The following is a 24,616-nucleotide window of genomic DNA, read 5'->3' on the forward strand; positions in this document are numbered from 1 at the left end:
TGCAGACCTGTGATATGGTACACACATAGCTTAGCTTGTGCTAATTAGCCAATTAGATGATAGAAAAAATCTGCTTGCCTTTCATTTAAATTTAGATCAACAAGTAAAATGTACAAGAAAATGTATGTTAGGGAGCAGTCTTTGTAAATTATTTTAATAGCTCGTGATATTGCCATTACATGAAATTTCTTTTGTCTGTTATGATTGAAAAACACGCAAAGAAAGAAAAGAAATCTCACAGCCAAAAGTTGTAACCCAGAAATTCAGACTAAATCCTCTCACATATAAATTGTGTCCCCTTGTAATTATGAGCATGAACCGAAATTCAAATCTAAAAGTTCTCAACACTTGATTTCGTCTTTAAATCCAGGATTTATAATCACAAAGTCACACATTGGACCTCCAAAAACTTCACAAAAGCAGCACAAAATGTACTTTATTACATCTTTCAGAAGAAACACACGTAAATCTATTGAAAACTGAAAACTACATGGAAAGAGGGTGAATTCAATCACTTTCAAGTTCTTTCAGAGCTCAAAATTGTCATGTTTTTGTAGGAAGTCTGGTCAAAATAACACACAGCTTTATTGCTTTATTTCCATTGATACTTCTGTTTCCTGGTGACATATTACCGTTATCACATCTCAGCCATCGTCTATACAAGAAGCAGAAGTAGTTGCCAGCATTCAGGACAAGATGCTTATGGATTATAAGAAACATCATACAGACAGTATGTATACGTCTGATTCCCATTAACTAGGCCACTAAACCCACAGCTCACTGTTTCCTATATGAAATAACAGGAAAACATCTATCGGCTCCTGTTTAAGCATTTATTGAGATCAATCGCTGAATAGCTGCATCAGGAAAAATCTATAGAATTTCAAAATAAGACAGTTTGTAATCAAATTTAAGCCTCATCAATCTGTTCAAGCCTGGATGTCTTTTATTTTAGAAACAATCATTCATCCATATATTTATCTGTTATGTTATTTCAGCCACTGCAAAGATTAAATTATCTTGTCGATAGGTTGTTTCAGATAAGAGTCGACGTCCGGAGTTCACAGGGATGACCAGTTTTATTTCTTTAAAGGAAAGCAGTTTGAGTATCTTCCTATCTGAAAGCCGTACGGCAGCCGTGTCCTCGACATTTCAATACATCAACAGTACAAAAATACATGATCCCAATGGACGGTTGCATTATGTAAAGCTCCTCTTCATGTAGAAACACCACGGTGACAGAGGATTTAAGCAGTTTTATTTTACTGTGTGATGAGAAAGCAGCCGAGCACATTTAAAGGAGATGTCGGGTAATTTTCTACATTTTCATAAGTGTCAACAAATCCCATGAAATGATAAAAATCAACAATGATGCTCTTGTGATTCATTGGTGACTCACTAGAGCACCAAATGTGTGTTAATCCGCCTCCGAAAATAGTCCCTGAGAAATCTCCTCCTGTTTGAGTAACTTTTGTTAAAAACGACAGTGAGCAACTGTTACTGAACCCTTTTCCTTTTTTAAGTGAAACTTTATACTGTGTGTACTGTTTTTTTACTTCTCGGAGAGTCACAGAGATGCTGGGAGATCAACCGACACATATCCTGGTTTTGGTCTTTCACAGGATTTGATGAAAACAAGAAAAATACAGAATATCACCAGCCTCGTCCTTTAAGATTGTATAAATCCAGTAAAATTAACTTGAGTGAGGAATGATTGATGAAAATGTGTTGAAAAAAGTCTGAAGTACCTAAAATGTTCCAGGCACAAACAACCTTTCACACAGTTAAACATCAGGGGAATGAAACAGAGAAGAGTTTTTGTGGAGTCGACCAAAGTTCAGCCTGTGATCCACTGCCGAGTTACAACGACGTACAAAATAAGTGTCTTGGTGATGTTACCGTATGATCTGCAGATGGCAGGACGCATGTGTTTTACTCCTTATTATCTCTACATATCTTTAAATTTGTTGCCTTCTCAGTTACATCAATGTGACTGAAAATGCGAGTACATCAGTTTAACCCAACTGAAAGGGATTTTTATAAAAAAGTTCACAATATTTTTTATTTTATTCAGTTGCTAATTCAACAGCTGCATAAAGCGACATATTCCTGAAAAAACATCACAATTGATTCTATCTAATATCACGTTGGAGCGTCGGTCGACTAAAACAACCTGAAACATCTTTGTGTTGTGACAAATTACTTGTTTTTTTCACTATTTTCTTCCAGCACCAGTGTGAAGGATTTAGTGGCATCTAGCAGCATGTTGCAGATTGCAAACCAACTGAACACCCCTCGTCTCACCCTCGCCTACAGTGCTCACTAAAAACACAAAAAACATGAAAGTCCCTCTCTAGAGCTGTTGGGTTTGTCTGTTCTGGGCTACTGTAGAAACATGGCGGACTCTGTCGATATAAAAGACTCATTCTAAAGTAGCGAAAACACTACGCTTCTTCAATCATGAGGATTATATTCTATTTGTGCCAGAAGATCCTCCTAAATCCTGCACACTGGACTTTAAATCGATGAATCGTCGAAATGACTGGCAGATTAACTGATGTGGATCATCGTTAGCTGCAGCCTCGGTGCCTTCAGCCAATGCCGATCTCTAAATTTAGTTACAGACAGCTGACAGATCACAGGAAGAACCAGAACGAGTTCAGAAACAGAACAAAATGCAGATGTATTCATACATTAGTGAATCAAATGCTGCGGCCTTTGGTAAAAACATCTCAACACATCTGAACATCTGTGGGAGATTTCAGAGCGACACGTTTGGCAGCACTCACACCACCATCATCAAAACAACACATGAGGAAACGTTGCATATAAAGATGGTGTTTATCCCTCCAGAAGAGCTCAGAGACTTGGAGAAGAAAAATTAAAAATTAAATCTTTAATTTGTAGTTAATCTTAAACTCACACATGATCCTTCAGCTGGCTGGCATTGTTACAGAGTTTCAGTCAAAAACATAATTCATGTAGAAAACATGTGGAGACGCTGCTAGCAGAGCGCTAACAGAGCCTCGTTAGCTCTCTGCTACATCATTAAACCTCACCTTAGTTACTGTTTGTGTCGTTGTGGAGACACAAACAGAACAAACAGGAAGTCTCCTTCAGTCTTCAATTTTAACCGTCACTCTGAAATTCACCGTGAAGAAAACAAATCATTTGGAGTTTGATTTTTGTTGTTTTCTGATCCGAAACAGATAATCAGGAGACAAACGATGACCCAGCATCTCTGGCCTTAACATTTATTCTGCAGTATTCTGTAGGGTGGATGGTTTGGAACAATTCCTAAAAACACAATCAGTTGCCGTTTTGGTTCATCTGAAGATACTCATTGTGTAGTTTCTCCTGGGCCTCGTAGAGCTTACGCAGCTTCTTGGCCTGACCTTTGCTCAGCTCCTTCCCTTCAGCATCGTGCGTGGGGAAACCCTGTGACAGCAAGAAACAACAGGAAAATTAATCTCGGCAAAAGAAAAAAATCTTGGAAGGAGCAATACAATGAGTGAAAAGTACGTGAGAGATTTACCGTTTCATCAAACTGGGAGTACTTGTCAGTTTCTGTGCGAAACATTTCACATGGAGGGACCTTCATCTTTGCCAGTTTAGCCATCTAGAAGAGGAAAAGAAGAGTGAGTGAGTGAATGTGTTCATCATCAGAGAAACAAAAGAAGAGGACTAAACGTCTCTTTAAGGAAACATGTGATCGACCTCTTGCTCTTGTTTCTTCCTGGCAGCTTCTTCCTTCTTCTTTTTCTTCTCTTCTTCGATCTGAGAAAGAAGAAAACAAAAGTTACAGATAATCTTTATGTTAGAAATGAGCAATGAAGACTCACACAGAGCTTCTTTACGGGGCAGAGTTATTGGTATCCAGTTTTTGAAGTTTTTATAACAGACATGACAGTGTTTCCTCTCCTCCTCCTCCTCCTCACCTTCGTCTTCTCCTCTCGCTCCTTCAGTAATGTCTCCTTGTCCACCAGCTTCACCACAGTGGGCAGACCTGTAACAGAGTCACATTGTGTCATCAAGAGCTTAAGATTTATTTTCCTGGAACAAAACATATTATAACAACAAAATATTTACCTTCGTGATCTTCCAGTCGGACTCCCAGCTCCGGTAATGTGTGGTCACGGACAACATCACACAGCTGCAGCAACTCCATCACTACATCGGATTTAAATAAGGACTTTAATATGACCCAGAAGATTAACTCTTAGGGTAAAGTGTTGCCGTAATGATAAGTAGAAAACATTATTAGCAGCTTTTAGGACACCACGTCTTACCTTTCTGCTCTCGGGCGATTTTGCGGACTCCCTCTCTGAAGTCCGACAGCACAGAGAGGTACGGCATCACCGTGCTCTCCAGCTGAGAAACAATACGAACAATATTTTACTACGTGTGGTTTAAATACTCAGATTAAAAATGTAAATCTGAGCATGAAGCATTTTGTGTCTGTGACTGCAGGTTTTGATTTAGAGCAATTTGCTTTGACAAAACACTGTCCAAAATGTCATCAAGACACATTGAGGCCTCGTCTGCATGTGCACGGACATTTTTGAAAACACATTATTTCCTCCGCCGAGTTGGTCACTTAAACATAGGTAACGTTTCAAAGGAAAATAAGCTCACTGCACATATGATATTATTACTCTATACAAAATGTTCTTCTCAGGTATTTGTTGTAACATTGATGGAGACTTTATCGCCACCTACTGGCCCAACACGCCTGTTTAACTGTTTGGAATAGTTTCTGCATTCTTGTGTAAACAAAGATGATGTGGAGAGGATTTTTTGTGTGTATGTGTAGACAAGTTGTTAGTCATTCAGTGAAAGGAAATCCTAGAAGGATGAGGCAGGAATCAGAGTTTATGTTTGCAAAAATAAATGGAGCCAAAAATGAACTCGTCTGAATCAGTATGAGACATCAGGTGTGTGTTTGATGTGAGAAAAAAAACAGTGAAAACACAGAAAGTGTCTCTTTACTTACGTCAACGTTCTGACTTTGTCCTCCCACTGGGAAACCGATGGACCCCGATTCTTCAATGGCACCAAATATCTAAAAGACAACAGACACAAGTCACACTACAGTCACTGCTCATATAAAACATTACAGTTACAGTTACACTGTTTGAAGCTAGAAAGGTGGCAGGGTCCGCCACATATAAACAAAGTAAAACAGTATAAATTGTGTCCTTTAAGGTCAGTTTGTTTGTTTAGGCTGAAAAAAATAATCAGTCAATGAAAATCTTTCTCATCTCATTAAAATGTGTTCCCCAAACCTACAGACTGCTCCTTTAATTTATCTTTTTTAAGTTTAAAAAGTAACACACAGCCTGAGTGTCCAGCCTACACTGCCATCTAGTGGTGACTACATAATCTGCTCCCAGCGTGGTACACAATAAAGACTTTCACACACATTGTATACAGTGTGACACTCCAGAGTCTCTGCAAACATACCAACGCTGCAACTTAAGATTCTTTCATTATCGATTAATCTGCTGATCATTTTTATAATATGTTGATTTATTGTTTACTCTATAAAATGCAAAAAAAGGGAAAATGCTCTTCACAATTTCCAGTGAAGGAATGAACATCTACTCAAGTACAATTTCGATGTACGTATGTTTTACAACACTGACAATTTTCTTAAATGTTCTTACTTTCTGTTATCAGCGCAGAGATCAGGCTACTGTACAACACTACTTCACAGCCAGTAGTACATGTGTTGGGTGTGGTAAGAAGTTCATGTTTCTCAAAGTTGCTCTTTCACTTACGTACCAGTTTTACGTGCAGAAGCATACGACTGTCTGTGGAGATCGACAGGAAGTTAAAGCAGTTAAAACTTGCTCACCTTCAGCATGTTGGTGAGATACACGGCGATACTCTCCACCAGCAGGCGGTTGGGTCTCAGCTTGGCGTTCTTCCTGCTGGCGATGTAGCTGTTGCTCTGACCGACCAGAACTCTCATCTCCTCCATGACGGTGCGAGTGTCCACGTTGTCACACAGAGCCTCGTGGATGGCAAACTTCCTGTCGTAGAAACTACAGAACACAAGACACCATTAGCTTTTAGTGGAGAACTTGACTGTTTTGTTTAATTCGAAAGGCAGATCTTCTTCTTTCTTAATCTTTCCTGTATTAAGACCTTCAGATGTCTCAGCTTCAGGAGGTTTATCTGCTTCTACTCCATGTTTAATCCATCACTCTCATTATCACACTCTTACCTGTTGTTGAGCTCCATCTCCTCCACCTCCCACTTCTCAAACCGACCGGTGAGGTCAGTGGGAGAGCGCAGGATGTCTTTCACATTCAGGAAGAACTCCTGTTAGATGAGAAGGACACAAAACAGCAGATTAATAAAAAAAAAAACAGAGACAAACCTCAAGAATTATACCAAACAATCTGTCACATCGTCACCTACATTCATGAACTTCTCGTACTGGACGGCTGACTCCATTGTGTTGGAAGAGTAGTCCAGGGTGTCTTTCCAGGAATGCATCAAGAAAGCCAGACGGAGCTGACGAGCTGCAGGACAGCGAAATGACGACAGTTAAACCCGCAACTATAACTGATAAATTATTGAAATTTATGACATTTGACGGAGCGTTTTCTAGCTCTTCTAGCACTATTTCAGTGCAAACCTGTGTGCTCAGACAAGCATGGGCTACTCGAGTTAGTGAGTGAAAAAATGTAAAGTTTTAGCCTGTAGTTAGAATTATTTCACGTCTCTACAACATTAATGACATCCAGCTGAAGCAGACAAGTCACCTGTGTTCTTTGCCAAAGCGTCTTTAATGGTGATAAAGTTCTTCAGAGATTTGGACATCTTGCAGCCGGCGATCGTCAGGTGACCGGTGTGGAGGAAGTATCGGACCCAGTGATCGTTCTCAAAGAAAGCCTGCGAGGAGAAGAACCAGCGGTGGTCAACATCTGGGTTTTACTTTCTTTTTGACCGGTCCTTAAATTCACTACAGTTAATCAGCTGTTTTGTGACTTGCTGCCTCCATGTCTCAAACTCTGGCTGGTGAAAATACTTGAAGACAAACAGAACACAATTTTTTATTAAGTGACAAAGACAGACTTTGATTGCGTACCTCAGCCTGAGCCAACTCGTTGTCGTGATGGGGGAATCGGAGATCAAACCCTCCACCGTGGATGTCCATGGACTCACCCAGGACAGATCCAGCCATGGCTGAACATTCAATGTGCCAGCCAGGCCGTCCCTGTTAGAACATTTAAAGAAACAGATACAATCACGTTGTGAACCTCCTGATTATCTACTTAAATAAACCTCCATCTATCATCCTGTTGTGAAGTTCTGTTGGAAATCAGTTTAACAAAGTCTCACCTTCCCCCACGGAGAGTCCCATGAAGGCTCTCCAGGCTTGGAGGCTTTCCACAGGGCAAAGTCATTGGGAGACTTTTTCTCACTTAATCTGTCAGCAGAGATGCTCAGGTCGCCTACGAGCACAGACAGGACACAGCACAGGTTAAAAACAATGAGTGTATTAAAGCCCCTGTGTGCAAGATTTGAACATTTCTGTCTGAGGCAGTGGTTGGATGCAGCACTCAGGATGGTTTTATTTCTCTACACACAACACAACATCCTGCCTGGAGGGGCAATCGTCTCTGAACGAAGTAAAACAGGTCGTTGAAATGTATAAAAACAAACCTTCTCCCTCTTGTAAAGCTTTCTGATCTCCGACAGCCTCTGGCACCAGTTTGGCGTACGAGTGCTGCGAATTGCCATCAAACTTTGAGGTGTTAAAGTACACAGAACCGTTTGACTCATACCTGTCGACACCAGGAATAAAACAGAAAGAAGATCATTTAAACTCTACTGCTGTAACTGACTGTGTGGCTGTAATATGACCTGCAAACACGGCTTCGGTTTCTTCCTCACCCGTAACCGTTTGCGACAATCTTCTTCACAAAGTCGACAATCTCAGGGACGTATTCACTGACTCGGGTGAGGACGTCTGGGGGAAGAACCTGAAGACAAAAACCACATTATAACAAGATATCCTACATGGCCAGAAGTATCTAAAAGTGTTGCTGTAGCATTAAGATTCAAAGACAAGGCTGTCCACATACTTGTGGCTATTTTGTGTTTATTTCGAGAGCTCTGAAATGATTCACAGTTTCTTTGCATTTTAAATGCTGGAACTCTTTTATAACACTTCACTTATTATGTTCACTTTTCGCCACAATTTTAGGACATTTTCTGTCAAATGCAATGTATGTCCTGATTCTAATGGTTACTTTAATACATTTACTGTACAAACAAACACAAAGCATGAAATCACAGCAGGCTGTTTCTAAGAAACATATTTTTAAAGTATAATATACACTGACAAATATAGAGGGATGCTTCTTGTTGTTATTTGTGTTGGTTTTGTCTGCTTTCCTTCCACTTACGTTCAGGGCGTCCATGTCTTTGTGATATTCTCCCTCCCAATAATTCGGCAGAGTGGAGAAGATTGAATTCTCCGTGACTTCACTTCCAAACTGTTTGTCCAACCACTCGGACAGCAGGTCCTTGGAGTTCTCCAACAGCACCTTCAGAACAAAGACAGAAAAAATAAAAGCATTTTTTTAATAACCAATCAATTTAATTTGTAGTTTTTTCGTGTCATTGCTTTCACGACATGTTGACCAAATAAAATTGACAGTCGAAATATAAATCAACCAATTAAAAAGGCTGAAAATATTATGAGATGTTATGTATTCCAGTCCAAAGAGACTAAATAAAAAAGAGAGATGAATTTCTCTTTGTGTTAAATACTTCACTTTCTCGATGAAAAGCGGTTCATATACTGGTGTAAAAAAAACTACATGAATATGGCTGAATATTCTGTTCCACTAACTCAAATGTGGATTTACAGTGAGTGACAGCATGTCTGCTTATCTCACCTGGGCCAGAGGTTGAACGACCTCAGCGGCTGCTTTGCCCTCCATCGCTGCCTGCAGGGGCTGCAGAGCAGCTGTCACAGCAGCATCCAGCCGCTCCAGCATCTGCCTCTTATCTGGATCTGTCGTTGAGGCCAAATAAGCCTGAAAGGGCTGAAAACACCGACGTGAACACGTGAGGATTAAAGACAGAAACATACAGGTAACATACAGGTTTTAAATCAGAAATCTGTATGATCATCATTATTGATTTCTACAGTTACAGATATTTACGCTCAGAGTTTTGTTTGTTGTCGTGGTGAATATATGATCCGACACTTCACTTCTCCACAGGGAAACTTATCTGTGGTTCACAAGCTGCAAAACTCTACAGAGCTTTGTTTTGGCTGCAAGGAACTAAATCTGCAACTTTAATTTTTAATTATTAAATTCTTTTAAACTTGAATAACACAAGCTGCTGTATCTCGTCTATTGAACATGTATAGCCGCTGTCTTTATGTATCAGAGGCTGACCGAGTGTTGGATCTCACCTCTCGGGTGCTCAGGACATCCTCCAGGATCTGAGCAGGTTGTGGCTTCTTCTCCTTGTACTGCTCCAGAAGGAAGTTCTGTCGAGCCCTTTTAATGATCTGAAAGGAAGAGATTAAAAAACATTAAGACCATACAAAGACATAAACCTTATGACTAACAGACTTAAACCGGAAGTTTGCTGATTTTCAACAGGCTTTGCATCACTACAATGTCGGGAGTATGTGCAACTGATCAATGGGGAACTGCTCTCCATCCGGTGGATTCCAGGGCTCGACTTCAGATCACTCTACACTGAACTACAAACCAATATCACATCTTAAATGTCTCTTAAAACGTTTCATTCTATCTCAATGCCAAAACTCTAAATTCAGATCCTTCCAAACACACAAGTGCTTTAGAGACGGGGTTTACAAAATGAAGATATGAGAGAGATGTTGTAGTGAGCGTGTGTCCGCAAACAACAACACCTGATGACTGATGTAATATTGGTACCTGCAAACAGGTGAGGGAACATAAACATACATGATGACAATAGAAGATGGTTTATAATAAAGGCCAGATCCAGAAAAAATCATAAAGTCATAAAGTTGATTTATTCGTCTAATTAAAAACAAACGAGATAAAATGAGCCTTTCTTTTAAGTCTTACTCACTTTGTCATCGATGTCTGTGATGTTCATGCAGTAGAGGACGTCATACTTGAAGTAGTCTCTCAGTATCCTCCGCAGAATATCAAAGGATATGTAGGACCTGTGCAGAGACAGATTATTATATTAAATAACTAAAGAGAACATTTACAGGAATGATGGATGAGATTCACACGTTGAATACTTTTTCTTTGTTTACCTGGCGTGTCCCATGTGTGAGGCATCATACACTGTTGGTCCGCAGCAGTACCACGTTACTTTATTCCCTTTCTGAGGAACGAACGGCTCCTGAAACATAAAGATGACGACATTAACGAGTTGAATAAATCCGATCAGATTCAGCTTCTTTGATGGTTACCATCATTGAATTTGACTTTTTTTTTAACCTTTATGGGTCATAAAGGTTTTTTTGTTTTGTGTTTTGAAGATGTGCATTGACTCTCAGTGATGTGAAGACTTAAATAACGGATTTATCTGATGGATAAAAACTCTGCTGTCTCACATGAATGTATTTTATTCTACTCTGACACAGAATGCAGTTATGAGATTGTCTGAATTATCTGAGACGTTTCCTCTCACACAACAACACTTTCACTCCTCAACCACTTCAGTATGATCTTACAAGGAGTCTGATGTTTAGAGGAGGAAACCGTTAAGCGTTGTTGGCACTTTATACAAACATCCATTACAGGTGTTAATTCCACATCCTCTGAACTAGAATCACCGCCTCGTGCTTTTATAACTGCAAGCAGCAGTCAGGTTGACGGTTACATTCATGTCTGCCCAGACTCATTTCATATACAGTATGTAGTGTCGCATTGAGGGAATTTAATAATATAAATAAATAAAATTAATTGGAGGCCCAGGCAGTCATCGTGAGTGAATGCAGCATGTCCACAGTTACTGTTTAAAGAGACGGGAAAACAGCAACTCATGTGAATCCTCGGTGACATCAGGCACTCGGCCTCTTTGTGCAGCATCTCTGTTTGGACCTTTCTTCTTTCTGAAACAGTTTATGTAGATCTCTTTCCACAAACAACCTGAAGAGGACATGATATTTGTCTCTGATGTACCTTCGATCTCGTCAGGCTGTTGTAGAGGCGAAGTTGGGGAACTTCTGTTCCTGCTGGTGGAGACCAGGCGGGCTGAACCCGCTTCCCTTTCACTGAAATAAAACAAAAAAGAACAAAACATATAAAATCATTAGAAAACTGACACTTTTAATAAGTGAATTGGCTGTTTTTAAATGTTTTCTGCCATCAGTCATGATATACAAAATAATTTTAAAGCCAACATGTGCAGGATTTTAAAATATCTGACTTAGTGGTATAAAAATATTCTGTACCAACTGTCAACAAGATTTTTAACAATGTTCTACAGACAACAACTGCATCAATAATAATTAATTTAAATGATGTTATGTTCACACAAAATATTTTGCACACAGGAGCTTTACATTTGTTATCACTACACATTAGTTTGCCTTGAGGACCAAAGAACGTGAAAAAAGAGGAACACTGGGAGGAAGGTAGATTTACATCACTGACACAACATTACTGAGATCTATGGCTGCAACTTTGGATTGTTCTTTTTATTATCAATTAATATTTTCATCTGTAAAATATCAGAAAATAGCAATCAGTGCCCATTGCAATTTCCCAGACGTCATTTTGTCCGACCAACAGTCTTAAACACAAAGACATTTAATTCACCGTCTCATAAAACAAAGAAAAGCTTAAACTTTTCAGATTTGAGAAGCTGGAAACCAATTAAACCTGCTGGAAATTGTTGCTGATTAACAGACTATTTGTTTCAGCTGTGTCAAAGTGTATCTACAACTTCCAAGTCTGCACTGTCTGTACAACAACATCAGCCAGAGACACAAGTTATATTTGCTTTTAAAACCAGACTGCATCAAGCTTCAAAACCAGTCAGTTAGACAAAGAGAGGGTAGTTATCATCAAAATACATTCCTAATATCCATCCGTCTCAACCTGCATCTCAAATATGAAGGTCCGAATGTGAAAAAATCTGAACATCAGCAGAATCATTAAAGATCTCCTCTCCTGTAGTGATGAATGTTTTCATTATCACAAAGTCATTTGACTAAAGTAGATGTGAATCTGTGATGCGAGAAAAATATATGAACCAAATGTAGAGTTAAAGTGATTGCAGTATGTTGAAGAGCAATTTTAGTTTGTATTTTAAAGTCTTAAGTATATTTTGATAATATCATGAAACACGACTTGAAATTATCATAGCTGGCACATTCATGAGCTACTGCCTCGTGACAGCTCTGCCATCAGTCTGTGAGGCGCTGTAAGCACTGAGAAATCCTGATAGTATCCTGAATCCTGAAGTAGGTAGTTGTACAGAAGCTAAAAAGGCTTTTGAAGCAGTTCTTTCACTGAAGAAGGACTACTGAAGGGCTGGATGAGCTTGAAACAGTTCAGCTATTTCTTTATAACAAAGATTTCTTTGTTTTCTCGGCACAAAAGAGGGAATACACAACAAATTGTTCATTCAAACTTCAACGTCGGTCCAGAATTTTACAATCTGTGCATGCCGAGTGAGAAAAGAGCGAGCGCTAGTTTGAGGTTAGTGTGGTCAGATCAAATCAGACTGCTCAGGACAGGAGAGGAGAACCTGCTAACTGTTAACTAACAGTGGAGGATCATCTTATTTTAAAGAAATGCAGCCCAACATGTTCAGTTAAGGAACACGTGTACTTTAAACCCTGGAAACAATAAGCAGTCAAAGCCACAAACTGCATGCGCTAACACCAGCGAATTATGCATTCAAATGTTTCTGAAGACGTTGCAGGGCAAAGCTGTGAGACATGACATCTAATTTCCTGCAGTGAACTAATTCTGTGTCTTAAACTGTTTGAACAGCATTTGTTCTTTGGGTGGATGTCTGTGTAAAACAACACGTCTGTGGGCAAAACTGACAGGGAGTGTGGTTTGTTCCAGCTGCCATCGCTCTGTTTGAACAGTGATAGACTAACTCTTCTCAGTGTTCCTTGACAGGCGGGCAAACACACTGTGCTGCTACGAGAAGTGAAATGTCAATCTGAATTCCCTGAAATGCCGGAAAAAGAGCTCTGGGTTCATGCATGTGAGTGTTTGCAGAGGTGCAGGTGAGAGGTGCTTTTAGTTTCATGTCTTTGGGAGCTCAGACAGCCTCAACATCCAGGCTGGTACATTCAGAGACCCTGATCACGTCTCGCCTGTTCATGCCTTAAACTGTCTACTCACTGCTGCTGTCAGGGCTGACGTCCTGCTGCAGGGCTGCTATGTGTCTGTACCAGCGCAGAGCGTGAACGTGTTGCGGGTCTGGGGGTCTGCGGAGGAGCTTAAAGGCTTTCTGGTCGGCCTGAGAGTGGCTGAACCCAGCCAGGTAGCTGCGTGAGGTTAGGTAGTCATTCAGGGCCGCCGCCAGCGCGGCCTCCTCATTTATCTGTAGCAAGAAGCCAAACTCAAAGGCTGCAGAAACAAGAGGGCAAATATGCGCAAAGAATTACTGACTAACAGCCTGAGGAAACACTTACAACAAGCTGGAGAACCAGTACGATCAGGCTCACAGCCTCACAGCCAGGAGCAAATACAATCAACAGAAAGTCCAACTCAAGCTATGGAACAAAAATGATGATAAAACTAAACTGAAATCCTGAAATCCAACAAAATAAACAACACAAACTCCTGGTGATCAGATGGGCACATGGACATATTTTGTCTTTAATATAGTAGCATATAAAAAATGTAATCCTTTCAAATATTCTCGTCTCAGTATCGTGTTATTGTAATGTTAGAGAAGAGTAGACTTTAATGGGTATTTTCTTTGTCACTACTCACATTTGAGGGATCACAGCAAAAATGTGTCTATATATCGGCTGATGGATGATATCAGAATTTTTTACGTTCTTATATTGGCATCAGCCTCAAAACAAGACGTTTGACGACACCATCTCAGGAAATTATATAGACCAAACAACTGAACAATTAATCAAGAAAATAATAGAATAACCAACAATGAAAATAATAGTTGCAGCCCTATTTTGAAAGCAGTGGACTGATGTAATTCTGCACATATGAGTGAGTAAAAGGAGAAGCAGAGATATTGTTATTATGGTACAGATGCTGGATGTTGCAACAAGTGTGTAACAACAGCAATCATGACATTTTAGAGAAGTGTAACCTGACCTGGTATTTAAGTATTCGTTCATAGTATTAAATAACAATGCAGCCAGCAGATGCTCTCGGGAGCGTTAGGACTGGGTCACGAAATAGAAGTAATGTGACAAGAAAGACCCTAAATGGGATTATAATGACAAACATAAACAAATGATAATAAATACAAAAGTAAACTAATGGATAAATATCCATAATGCCAATTAATCTTGATCAGTAAATCAGTTCTGCCCCCTCAAGTAACAATTCTCGGTATCCATGTACAGACACAAAAACAAAGTCTTTCCTGTCTGTAACGACACCATTCACCACAACTCAGAGTGAAACTGAAATGGACTGGATGAATTTTCCAACAAGACTGAGAAGTCGTCAATTAGAAACTTAAAAAAACACTGAAAGACTGAAAGTGAAAAAAGTCATAAAAAAACACAAAGTGTTGCCACAAAAGAGGTCTGAGCAGAAAGTGAAGGTCTGAAGACCAAGGAGATGGAAAAAAGAGAGAGACGGCACAACTTAAAAAAAATATCTGAACATAAAATCAAGTGAATGTGGTTTGTTGGCATGCATGCAGCTTTGAAAGCAAGCTCTCAATTAAAGTGAGGAGACGCAACAAAAGGTCCTAAAATCAGATTCAGAGCAGTGACACAGAGGTTACATAACAAAGATGACAGGTTTTTGTTTTACATACAATGAAGCTGGCCCGGGCAATATATCAATATTATATTATAATCCTGATATTAGACTACATGTGTGTCTGGGGTTAGATTTTGGATGTGGTTATATGGTAATATGACATAAGTGTTGTTGTTTCCTAGTTTTAAAGGCTGCATTACAGTAAAGTAATGTAATTTTCTGAATTTATTTACATTGTTCTACTTGTTCTCATACTGGTCTTTACCCACTGAGTCATTATATCCACATTTCTGATGATTATTGATCAAAAAACTCATTGTTGTAAATATTTTGTCAAAGTATCAGTCGTCCCTACAATATTGTCACAAATTGATATTTGTATTTGGTCAAAAATAGTGTGATATTTGATTTTGTCACCTAATCCGAGCACATATGAATTGTTTTGATGAGATTTCAAAATATCAAAATATAAATTTTGCATCGTGATACAGCCTTAAAATATCAAATTATTCTGAAAAACCATAACACCCTACAGAACACATTTCAACATTTCCTGAATTAGAGATATAATCCGAGTTATTGACGCTTATCGACTTCAATGCAGTGCTTATCAAATTATATAACCTTATAACCTTCAAAATAAAGCAGTGTACAGGCGAACAATATGTCATGGTGAGCTTGGAAAAAGGTGCCGAGGTATTTTCATAGGCTGTACAATAATAATAACTAATAATAACTAATAATTATAAGAATAATAGAGACATGAGTGAAACAAAGTGAAATTATCAAATGGAAACTCAAACTAGATGATGCAACTCATCAAAACTGAAAGTGACAACAAACATTAAAATGAGATCTATTTCATTTGATCAAAAATTATAATCCACAAACAAATTACAACCTCCATAGATTTATTTTTTTTTACGTTTCTTGGAAATATCTGCAGTAAACCAGCGTGTAAAATAACATCTGCCCAGATGTGAAGACAAACATTAATCTGTTAGAGATGATGCAGTCTGAGCTGCAGCAGTTCAGGCAGAATGACACTAAACTAAATGAATGTGATGTCTTTACTTCAGGCTGCTATAGATACAGTTGTGTGGTTATATCAGCATGTTGCATTTTATGCTACATAACACTACAAACTGGGATTACAATTAAATTATTTTAGATTAGCTGGGATTAATTTTCATCAGTCAAACGGTTTTTAGTTCATAAAAGTAGCACAGAACAGAGCCACACGTTTTCTTTGACAGACACCAAACAACATTCAAAATCCTGAACCATTCATAACACTTGAAATATTCGTTTTCTTAATGAAATGCTGCTATATGGAAATATGTACATATTGAAAAGCGTCTGCAATAAATTCTGAACAGCTGTTGAATCGTATTTGTTGACTCGTGTTGATTTTTCGCTGGATTCCGCTCCATTAGCCAGCAGGTTAAATAGCCTGTTTTTTAAAGGGGGTTCGGCTTGTCAGTCGCTGACCGGTTACCTTAAGCTAGACCACAGCGCTACATAGCTAAGGCTAATGCTAGCTTATTGACCGTGACAGCTCATCAAAACACATTAAATAATGCTATCACAGGTTTTAAATGTAGTTTCACCTGACGTGTCTGTAAGGTGAAAAACAAACATTATGGACGGTACCTGGCTCTCCTGAGGTCGACATCGCCACAGTGCTGGATGGTTGGATGCTGATGCAACAATAACGTGTCCGGAAGAAGAACCCGGGCACTAAATGCTAACAGTCGGAACAGGAACCAATGTGTTCGAACCTGAGAGCGGGGACGGACGGAAATGACCGACGGACCATCTTCGCGGAAGTTGCTTTAGTTTTGAAAAAAACAGGTGCTAGAAGTCTGATGTGTGTTAAACTAACTAACTCCTCACGTTAGCGGACATATTGTGAACACGGCGGCTAAATGAAGAGTGTGTTTGTCCGTGTGCAGTAAGTCGAAGCGGAAATGTCTCACATTAAAGAGTACATCGATAAAGTGACGCGTTTTTATGAGCGCTACACGGACTATGTGAGGAGGAACCCAGCTGCGACAGCACAGCTGGAGAGCACCGTGCGGACGCTGTCCTACCTGATCGCAGGTGAGTGTCAGCAGACTTTTACTGATATTATTAATACAGAATAAAATGTTACACAGCTTATAGGACGTGTGAAATCTCAACTTCCGTTCTGGCTGCAGTTCACTGGACTGCTCTGGTGCAGACCAGAGTTTCAGTTTCATTTATTTATTCAAACATGACAGGTGTTAATTTAATTCTGCAGCACAGGATCACACTGGATTCACTGTGTTCAGCACGTAGTAAATGTCATGACTCTTGTGTTGCAGGTCGGTTTGCAGATTCCCATGAAATATCTGAACTAGGTAAGTAAAAGTTAACTCACACCTACCAATAATTACCTTATAGTTAGGCAAATAAACCACCCAGGCTGATATATCAGTATATACTTAAACTATATTGGCCTGTAAATAATAAGAAGTTACTGCACAGAAATGAAAGAGGTAACTAAACAACAGTCTCATCAGTAAATATACAGTATTTTGTCCACCAGAGTCAAGTTTATTTTTCAATCACAAAATGTCCAACTCAGTATTCACATTTCAGAGATCTTTATCCAAAATGGTTTTCTATGTTAGATGTTTTTGTAAAAGTAAATAAATGAATGTAGGCAGATACTACATTATAAGACTATTATTTAAGCTCTTAAAGGAACAGTCATCATCTCCTCCCTCCATGCTGATGGAAAGTCAGGTGAAGTTTCGTTGTCCACAGAACATTTCTGGAGCTTCACAGCAAAACAGCGTTGCAGCATTCTCCTAAACAACTGAAGTAGCTGGAGACTTATTTACGTAGTGAATTACAGAAAAAAACTTTACTGACAAATAAGGCTCAGAAACCCGGAAACCCGAGATCCCAAATTTATTTTAAAAGACGATTTTTAGATAATTTTTTAAGCTGAAATCTTCACTGTAGCTGCTAAGCTAAAAGCATCAGCATGCATCCCATCTGGTGTGGGTGCACAGACTCGCCCTGTGTCAAGGGTATAAATAACTTTAAAACCAATTTGGAGTAGATAATGACTGAATTTTCATTTTTGGGGGAACTTATCCTTTAAGCTCTAAAATATTGATATTGGTGTCTGCCTTAAAAATATAGTTGATTGATTTGTGCTGAAAACTAATAACTTATAGTAGATTAATTAATTAATCAATGAACAGAAAATAAAACAACAACTGTTACGATAATCTAAAAGACGTTTTAAATCAATTGTCCATAAAAAGTGTATGACACTATGCTCATTGATCATTCATTATTAAATATATTTGGACTTCATAGATATTTTCCTCATAAACACCAAAGTTTTGTTAGCTGTAAGTTTCCACATACGGCTCAGCATAACATAAAAAATGTACAGTTACATATCCAGATGTATTGTAATTTTGTGAACGTATTGTATGTATCAGGTTATTTACACATCACAATAGTAAAATATTCTATTACATGGTTACAGTGATAAACAATAAGTGATACATAATCAATACATTTCCTGATGAACTCCCTCTGCCTGGCTGTGTGTCTGTTTCAGTGTACTCTGCCTCAAACCTCCTGGTGCTCTTCAATGACAGCATTCTGCGCAAAGGGCTGAGATGTGCCTTCACTGTGGTGAGAAACCATTTTGTATGAGTTATGCTGATAATAATTATGTTTAGATCCAAATACGGGCTGCATGAAAACTCATATAGGGATTATTTTGACAGATATTATGTTTTTATTCCTTGAAGAAACCAGCTGCAGTAGATCTTCAGCGGTAGTTTTCAGTTGAGTGTCATGTTTTCTGTGCTGTGGTCTGACGGTGAACGTGCTGACTCGTGTGTTGTGTTGTGTTGTGTTGTCTTGTGTTGTGTCCAGTCTCTCTCTCAGCAGAGACTCCTGACGTGGCTCTCTGTGTTGGAGTACGTGGAGGTCTTTCTGGAGATGGGAGCCTGTAAGCTGTGGGGCGATGTCGGCCGCTGGCTGGTGATCGGACTCATTCAGATTATCAAGTACGAGTTCATTTTCTTTTCACCTGACGAGGATTTTCTTTAAAAAAAATAAAACACTGGAATAATGAGAGAAACATTAGACTTTCTGTTGGGCTGAATTCTTTTTTTGTTTCTCAATTTGACTGTAATTAAAAATAACCAGTAAAGTATACAAAATATGGCCAGAAGTATGTGGACACGTCTGTTTATGACAACAGTTTATTGGAGACACTTTCTTGTTTCGTCAAGACAGTGTCTCTGTGCTCAAAGTGTCCAGAAAGAAAAGGTTTTCCCATTTTGATGTAGAAGAATTTACCGGATCTGCACCTGAACGACATCCAACACCCGACCTGGATGAACTGGTACACTGACTGTGGGGCAGACCCTGCAGTGTTGGACCTCACTGATGCGTTTGTGACTGAATGGGAGTAAATCTCATCAGCAGGTTATAAAATCTATTGATCGATTGGAGTGGAGGCTGTTCAAGCAGTATAAGTAAATACATTTATATAGTAGGGTGGAACATTTGAGTGTCCACTTACTTTTGGCCATGTAATGTATAAACATTAACATCAATTTTAAATACACAAAAGAGAGTACCCCAGTTCAAAGTGTGCTTTGATATTATTTATTTGAAAAAGGTCTTGTTTTTGTGTGATTGGTTAATAGAAACTCCGCATGTTGTCATATCTGAAAAACTGTGTAATAACCCTTTAAGATAGAGTGACTAGTTAAAAATGAAATAAATAAATTTCATTTCACTTTCTTCATGTCCCACTGTGACATTTCCTGTCTTCTCTCGTGTCTCTGACAACATTTTCTTCTCACTTTCATCTCCAGGGCAATTTTTCGCCTTGTTCTTCTTCTCCGGTACAAATCTGGCATCCAGACTTCCCCTCCCATAATCCCCCTCGACAGAGGTGCAGACTTTGTTGGTGAAGGTCAGTTATCCACTTGCTTCCAGAGAACAGTCTTAAATGTTTCTCCTTGATCTCAAATGAGAAAGAGCAAGTCTTTTTTTTCCTCTTTTAGCTGGTTGTTTTGGTTTTGTGGCACATTTACTGCTTTGGTTCGGTCTCAGACAGCTGTCAGCTGTTTTCAGCCAAAAAGCTCTAAGCTCTAAGGACCAGATGAGACCGTTTTCTTCCTCTTCTCCACAGATGACGGTAACGGGGAGCAGCAGGACGACCCCTGCTTCGTGGGCCAGAGGTCTGGACGGGTCATCAGGCCGATGGGCAGCAGTAAGACCAGTTAAAACTCTTGTGCACCTGTTTGCTGCTTTGAGGGCTGTTTCGTCCTCAGCACTCAGGTTTCATGATCACCTGAGATGCTGTCACTCCCTCAAAACACAACAAATTACTTCGATCAGCTTCTTAAATGTCATCGTGACTGAGATTATCCTTTAACTCTTCTTTTACCCAAAGAGCAGTTGAGTCGTTAATGTTATGAGTGACATGTGTGCTTTTCCTTTTCCCCAAAATGTCTGCTATGAAGGAGGCCTTTTTTTAAAAAAAGATACCAGCTGTTCTGTAGATTTATCAAACTATGTAATCATGCATCACTCTGGTGTTTCAGCTCCCTCCCTGCAGAGTCGGCTGTGGGGAGCACCGAGTCAGAGGAAGAGCAGGAGCGGTTTAAACGGGGAGAAGCTCCACAGCAGACCAACACACCTGAACCTCCAGCAGACCCTCGCTGAGTCCGTGTACATCGGACGGCCGCTCGTACACTGTATCCTTCACTTATTGTCCCTCCTGTCCACCCAGTTTAACAATTTAAAATTAAAATCAGGCTGCAGGTCAAGCGATGCATTTCATCTCCCATCATACACTTTATTTTTAATCCTTTTCCCATGTCTCCATCTATTCCTGCTCTTTTTAACTTTTATCTACTCATTTATTTTCAAGAAAGAAACTCCATTCAAACAATCGTTCATAGTAATTAGTCTTCCCCACTTTTCCAACTCTTTGTTCTCTTTCAGCTGCTTCTTCATACAAAGATATGCCAGCTGTGCAGTTTAGCTCCCAGCTTCTATTTTGCTCTATTTTTAATCCTTCAACCTCTTTTGACATTTTTGATTATTTATACTCCTCCAGCTGCTTTTCTTCATACAAATTTAAGACAGCAATTCAGTTGAGCATCATTTTTTCGACAAAGAGTGAAATATTTTAGCTCTTTAATCTTTAATACATTATTGATGTAACTCAACTTTTAAAGCCAGAAATGCAGTTTAGAGTCAGATTTCTAACATCAAACCTTCACACCTTCTCTAGTTGAGTCTTGTGTTTTAGTTGTATGGCCTTATTTGATGAGGGACTGCCGCACCGACAGATTTTATTGAACTGCACTGACTGATTGTGACGTTGTCTTGCATTCATTTTGTTGACCTATATAATAACGTGTAGCCTTCCTTAAAGACAAAGTGAATATTACTATTTTTGATTGGATTCTTTTTTTTATTTTGGATTTTGTCCTACTTGAGATGTTCTATCCATTATACGACAGTTTTTCCTTAAACCAACCCTCCTGACTTCAGTGCTCTGCCTCGCACTCTGTGGGAAACAGTCCTGGAAGCCGTGGCTCGTCTCCGGAGCCCTCGACCTTTCCAGGTGAACAACCTTTGTGAAATTCATTCACATTCACCTGAAAACAGATTATTACACTTTAAACACCATTTCTAATCTTTCTGTATCTGTAATTATTTTACAAAGAAATATATGTAGTTATCTTTGAAGGAAACCCCGCCTCCAACAAGTTATTTTTATCGTTATGCTAAATCGTATTCATAAATACGTAAGTGGCAAGGGAAAAAAATAATGAGATTATTTTTTATTTTATTGGTTTATTTGAAAGGGGTGATACATGTAGGCATTGCTGTAGCTAATTTGCCAGCCTTGTCTTTGGTTAGACTTTTAAGGAATAAAACAAATGTGATTTCAAAATAAGTCAAATAATTTAAAATAGTCATTAATTATGTAACAGAACAGGTTTAATAGACGGATGTAAGATCAACAGCTGTTTTGTCTTGAGGCATTCATCTGCAGTGAAACTTGGCTCTTCTGAGTCATTCAGGTCTGGTTTGTTTTAAGACGTTGATCAGACCTGACGAGTGAACGTTGAGTAAAGTTTAGATAATTATCGCTTCAGGATGTCATCATCCTCTTTTGTGCCTCAACAAAATCACAGCACAGGAAGTTATTTCTGTTATTTGCCCTCCTTCCTTCAGTTTCGCTGTGCTCAGTGAAAGAAAGTTTCAGAACGGCTGGGAGAGGTCTGAGATGAAGAGGAGAACCTTCCTCCTGCTGTACTACCTTCTCCGTTCACCTTTCTATGACAAATACTCAGAGTAAGTATCTCTGGATGTCTTGAATTCAAGAATATATAATCAGTATTATCAGGGATGAAACTAACAACTATTTTATTAACAGTTAATCTGCTCATAATATTTTCCATTGATTGCTTCATCAAATATATTCAATATACAATCATATAAAAAAGAGTAAAACATCAAATCTTCATGTTTTAGAAGCTGTAGCCAGTGGAAAACAGCAGAAAAGGCACAATTTTTGTACTTTGTTGGAACTTAAATCATGTTTCTTTATCTTCAGACAAAAGATTCTGTTCCTGCTCAGACTTCTGGCTGATCATATTCCAGGGATCGGCCTCGTGGCTCGTAAGTACTGAAGTCATACTGCTTTTAAAAGCTGCCTAAATTATTTCTCTACAACATAAAATTATTCACGACTCACAGACAACAGTGGCCAAAGTTAAAGAGGCAATATGTACAATATGGCAAGAATTAACATACATCATCAACAGTGTGAAGAAACAGCAGTGTCGACGTTCTGTCAAAGACGTCTCTGTTCAGCTGGAGTTAGCATGCTAACCAGCTATCCCAGGCCCGTCCTGTCTCCTAATACGACTTTGTAGCTCATGAGGTGATAGTCTGATAACCACGTAGTTTCAGCTGCCAGCTTTTAGTGTAAAAAATTAATAAAATAAACTCACAAAATGTCAAGAGAGGAAATATTTGTACTACAGAAAAATACAACCATACACCGTCTGAATTCAAGTTTCTCTCTTTGACTGAACTAAGACGAGCTAAAACGCCTCGTTAACTCATTGTGAAACTCACTTCATTCAAACTGGACACAGACTGAATCAAAGTCACCAGAACAGTGTTGGTTTGTCTCCACAGTCACCTCTGGTTCGGTCCAAATAAATCCTCAGTTCACAGAGTAACATGAAAATACTCCTACATCGGCTCTACACGCTGATGTAATTGTAAAAGTTATCCGAATGAAGTTTTCTCTCCGTTGAAACTGTGCCTGGATCTTCGTGTTTCACATCATATGTTTCAGTTTGAATCATATAACAATGGCGCAAATATAACTGACAGAAAATTATTTAATTTTTCTATCAGCTGCACCAGTCATTGTCTTCCCCTCTCTTGCCCCACTACAAAAGTAACAGTATAGAGTAATAAATTACGGAGTAATATAATGCGTTTCTAATAGGACATCAGATCATTGCAGTTAAGCTCGTTTAAAGAGGCTGTAACGATATAAATGTTTCCACTTTTGTCAGTATGGACATGCTCTACATGGTTACATCAGTTAGATTCTCACAGTTCAGTCGTTCAGTTCAGAATAATTCATTCAGATTTGTCGGCAAGATCAGCAAAAGAGACGACTCCCCAACATATCGGTGCTTGTATTGATCCTGTCTGTTTCTCTGTTCAGGCCCTCTGATGGATTACCTCCCCACCTGGCAGAAGATCTACTTCTACAACTGGGGATAAAACCTGCTGGATGTACTCTGATCTTTGATGTTCGCAAATCAGCTCAACGGGGTGATGAGAAAGGAAACTGTCAGGCCCAGAGACAGAGACACTGACTCGTTATAATTCCCCCAAATACCTGATAAAATGACGTGGCAATGATTACCACTTCGGACCATCAGCAAGGACCTTCTTATGAACAAAATGTGTTTAGATTTAAAGAAGGTGAATTCATGTATAAAACCAACACGATTATGACTTTAATTTCAGTAACCAGGAAACAGATTCTTCTCTTTTGCTTCAGGTTTTATTACCTTGTTTCTGACACTACAAATCACTGGTTTAACTGATGCTGAAGACAAAAAACTGCCTCACATGTCTGAGGCGTGTTTGGAGAGCTTCATTCTTTGAGTTCACGATCATCGTATTAACAGTTTTTGTGTGATGTACGGCAGGATGTGTGTGAGCAGTGCCATTTTATCAGGAGCACATGCAGTGATGTTTTCTGTCAAAACATGCAGCGTTGTTCGTTCACTGCAGGGCAGAAATATTTCAAGAGGAGCATAGGACTGAGAAGCACATGAAGGTTGAGCTAAAAAATCTCTACTCTTGACTTCCACCAGCAGGCATCGAATATCCAACTCTGAGCTACTGTACGATGTTAAATGCTGAGCGTGTGTGATGGAGACAATGAGCAGAACAACACAGATGTTTTCAATCTTTAATAACATACTGAATAAGTTTCTTTTTGTAGCCTACAAATAAATAGTTGACTGTTTCATCCTTTCGGTCCATGTTTGTTACTTTTTGGAGAGTGTATGATGGGTGGGACATAAACAGGCATGGCCACGCTAGGAAAAATATGACACTCTTGATCCGTC

General features: G+C 39.1%; 2 protein-coding genes across 3 annotated transcripts; one reads left to right on the top strand and one right to left on the bottom strand.

Annotated features, from left to right (window-relative positions):
- Window positions 1–2,881: 2,881 nt before the first annotated feature.
- On the bottom strand, window positions 2,882–16,688 carry cars1 (cysteinyl-tRNA synthetase 1). Of its 2 annotated transcripts, XM_073464924.1 has the most exons (23): window positions 16,569–16,688; window positions 13,350–13,577; window positions 11,166–11,257; window positions 10,292–10,380; window positions 10,099–10,195; window positions 9,446–9,544; window positions 8,919–9,068; window positions 8,424–8,564; window positions 7,909–7,997; window positions 7,678–7,799; window positions 7,354–7,466; window positions 7,100–7,228; window positions 6,774–6,903; window positions 6,427–6,530; window positions 6,230–6,327; window positions 5,858–6,047; window positions 4,994–5,062; window positions 4,290–4,371; window positions 4,090–4,170; window positions 3,939–4,006; window positions 3,718–3,777; window positions 3,536–3,619; window positions 2,882–3,438 (listed from the first exon to the last, which is right to left on the bottom strand). In XM_073464924.1, exons 1-23 carry the CDS (start codon window positions 16,588–16,590, stop codon window positions 3,310–3,312), a joined length of 2,466 nt encoding a protein of 821 aa, XP_073321025.1. In that variant the 5' UTR covers window positions 16,591–16,688; the 3' UTR covers window positions 2,882–3,309. The 2 variants fall into 2 exon arrangements, with proteins under 2 accessions (XP_073321025.1, XP_073321026.1); XM_073464925.1 differs by lacking the exon at window positions 13,350–13,577 and having other exon boundaries at window positions 16,569–16,646.
- Window positions 16,689–16,742: 54 nt separating this feature from the next.
- pex16 (peroxisomal biogenesis factor 16) lies at window positions 16,743–24,516 on the top strand. Its single transcript, XM_073464927.1, has 11 exons — window positions 16,743–17,018; window positions 17,264–17,299; window positions 18,523–18,599; window positions 18,846–18,979; window positions 19,799–19,899; window positions 20,119–20,199; window positions 20,534–20,686; window positions 21,492–21,564; window positions 22,182–22,301; window positions 22,564–22,628; window positions 23,698–24,516. Exons 1-11 carry the CDS (start codon window positions 16,886–16,888, stop codon window positions 23,754–23,756), a joined length of 1,032 nt encoding a protein of 343 aa, XP_073321028.1. The 5' UTR covers window positions 16,743–16,885; the 3' UTR covers window positions 23,757–24,516.
- Window positions 24,517–24,616: the final 100 nt, after the last annotated feature.

Source organism: Pagrus major, chromosome 4 (assembly GCF_040436345.1).
Source record: "Pagrus major chromosome 4, Pma_NU_1.0".
Lineage (NCBI taxonomy): Eukaryota > Metazoa > Chordata > Actinopteri > Spariformes > Sparidae > Pagrus > Pagrus major.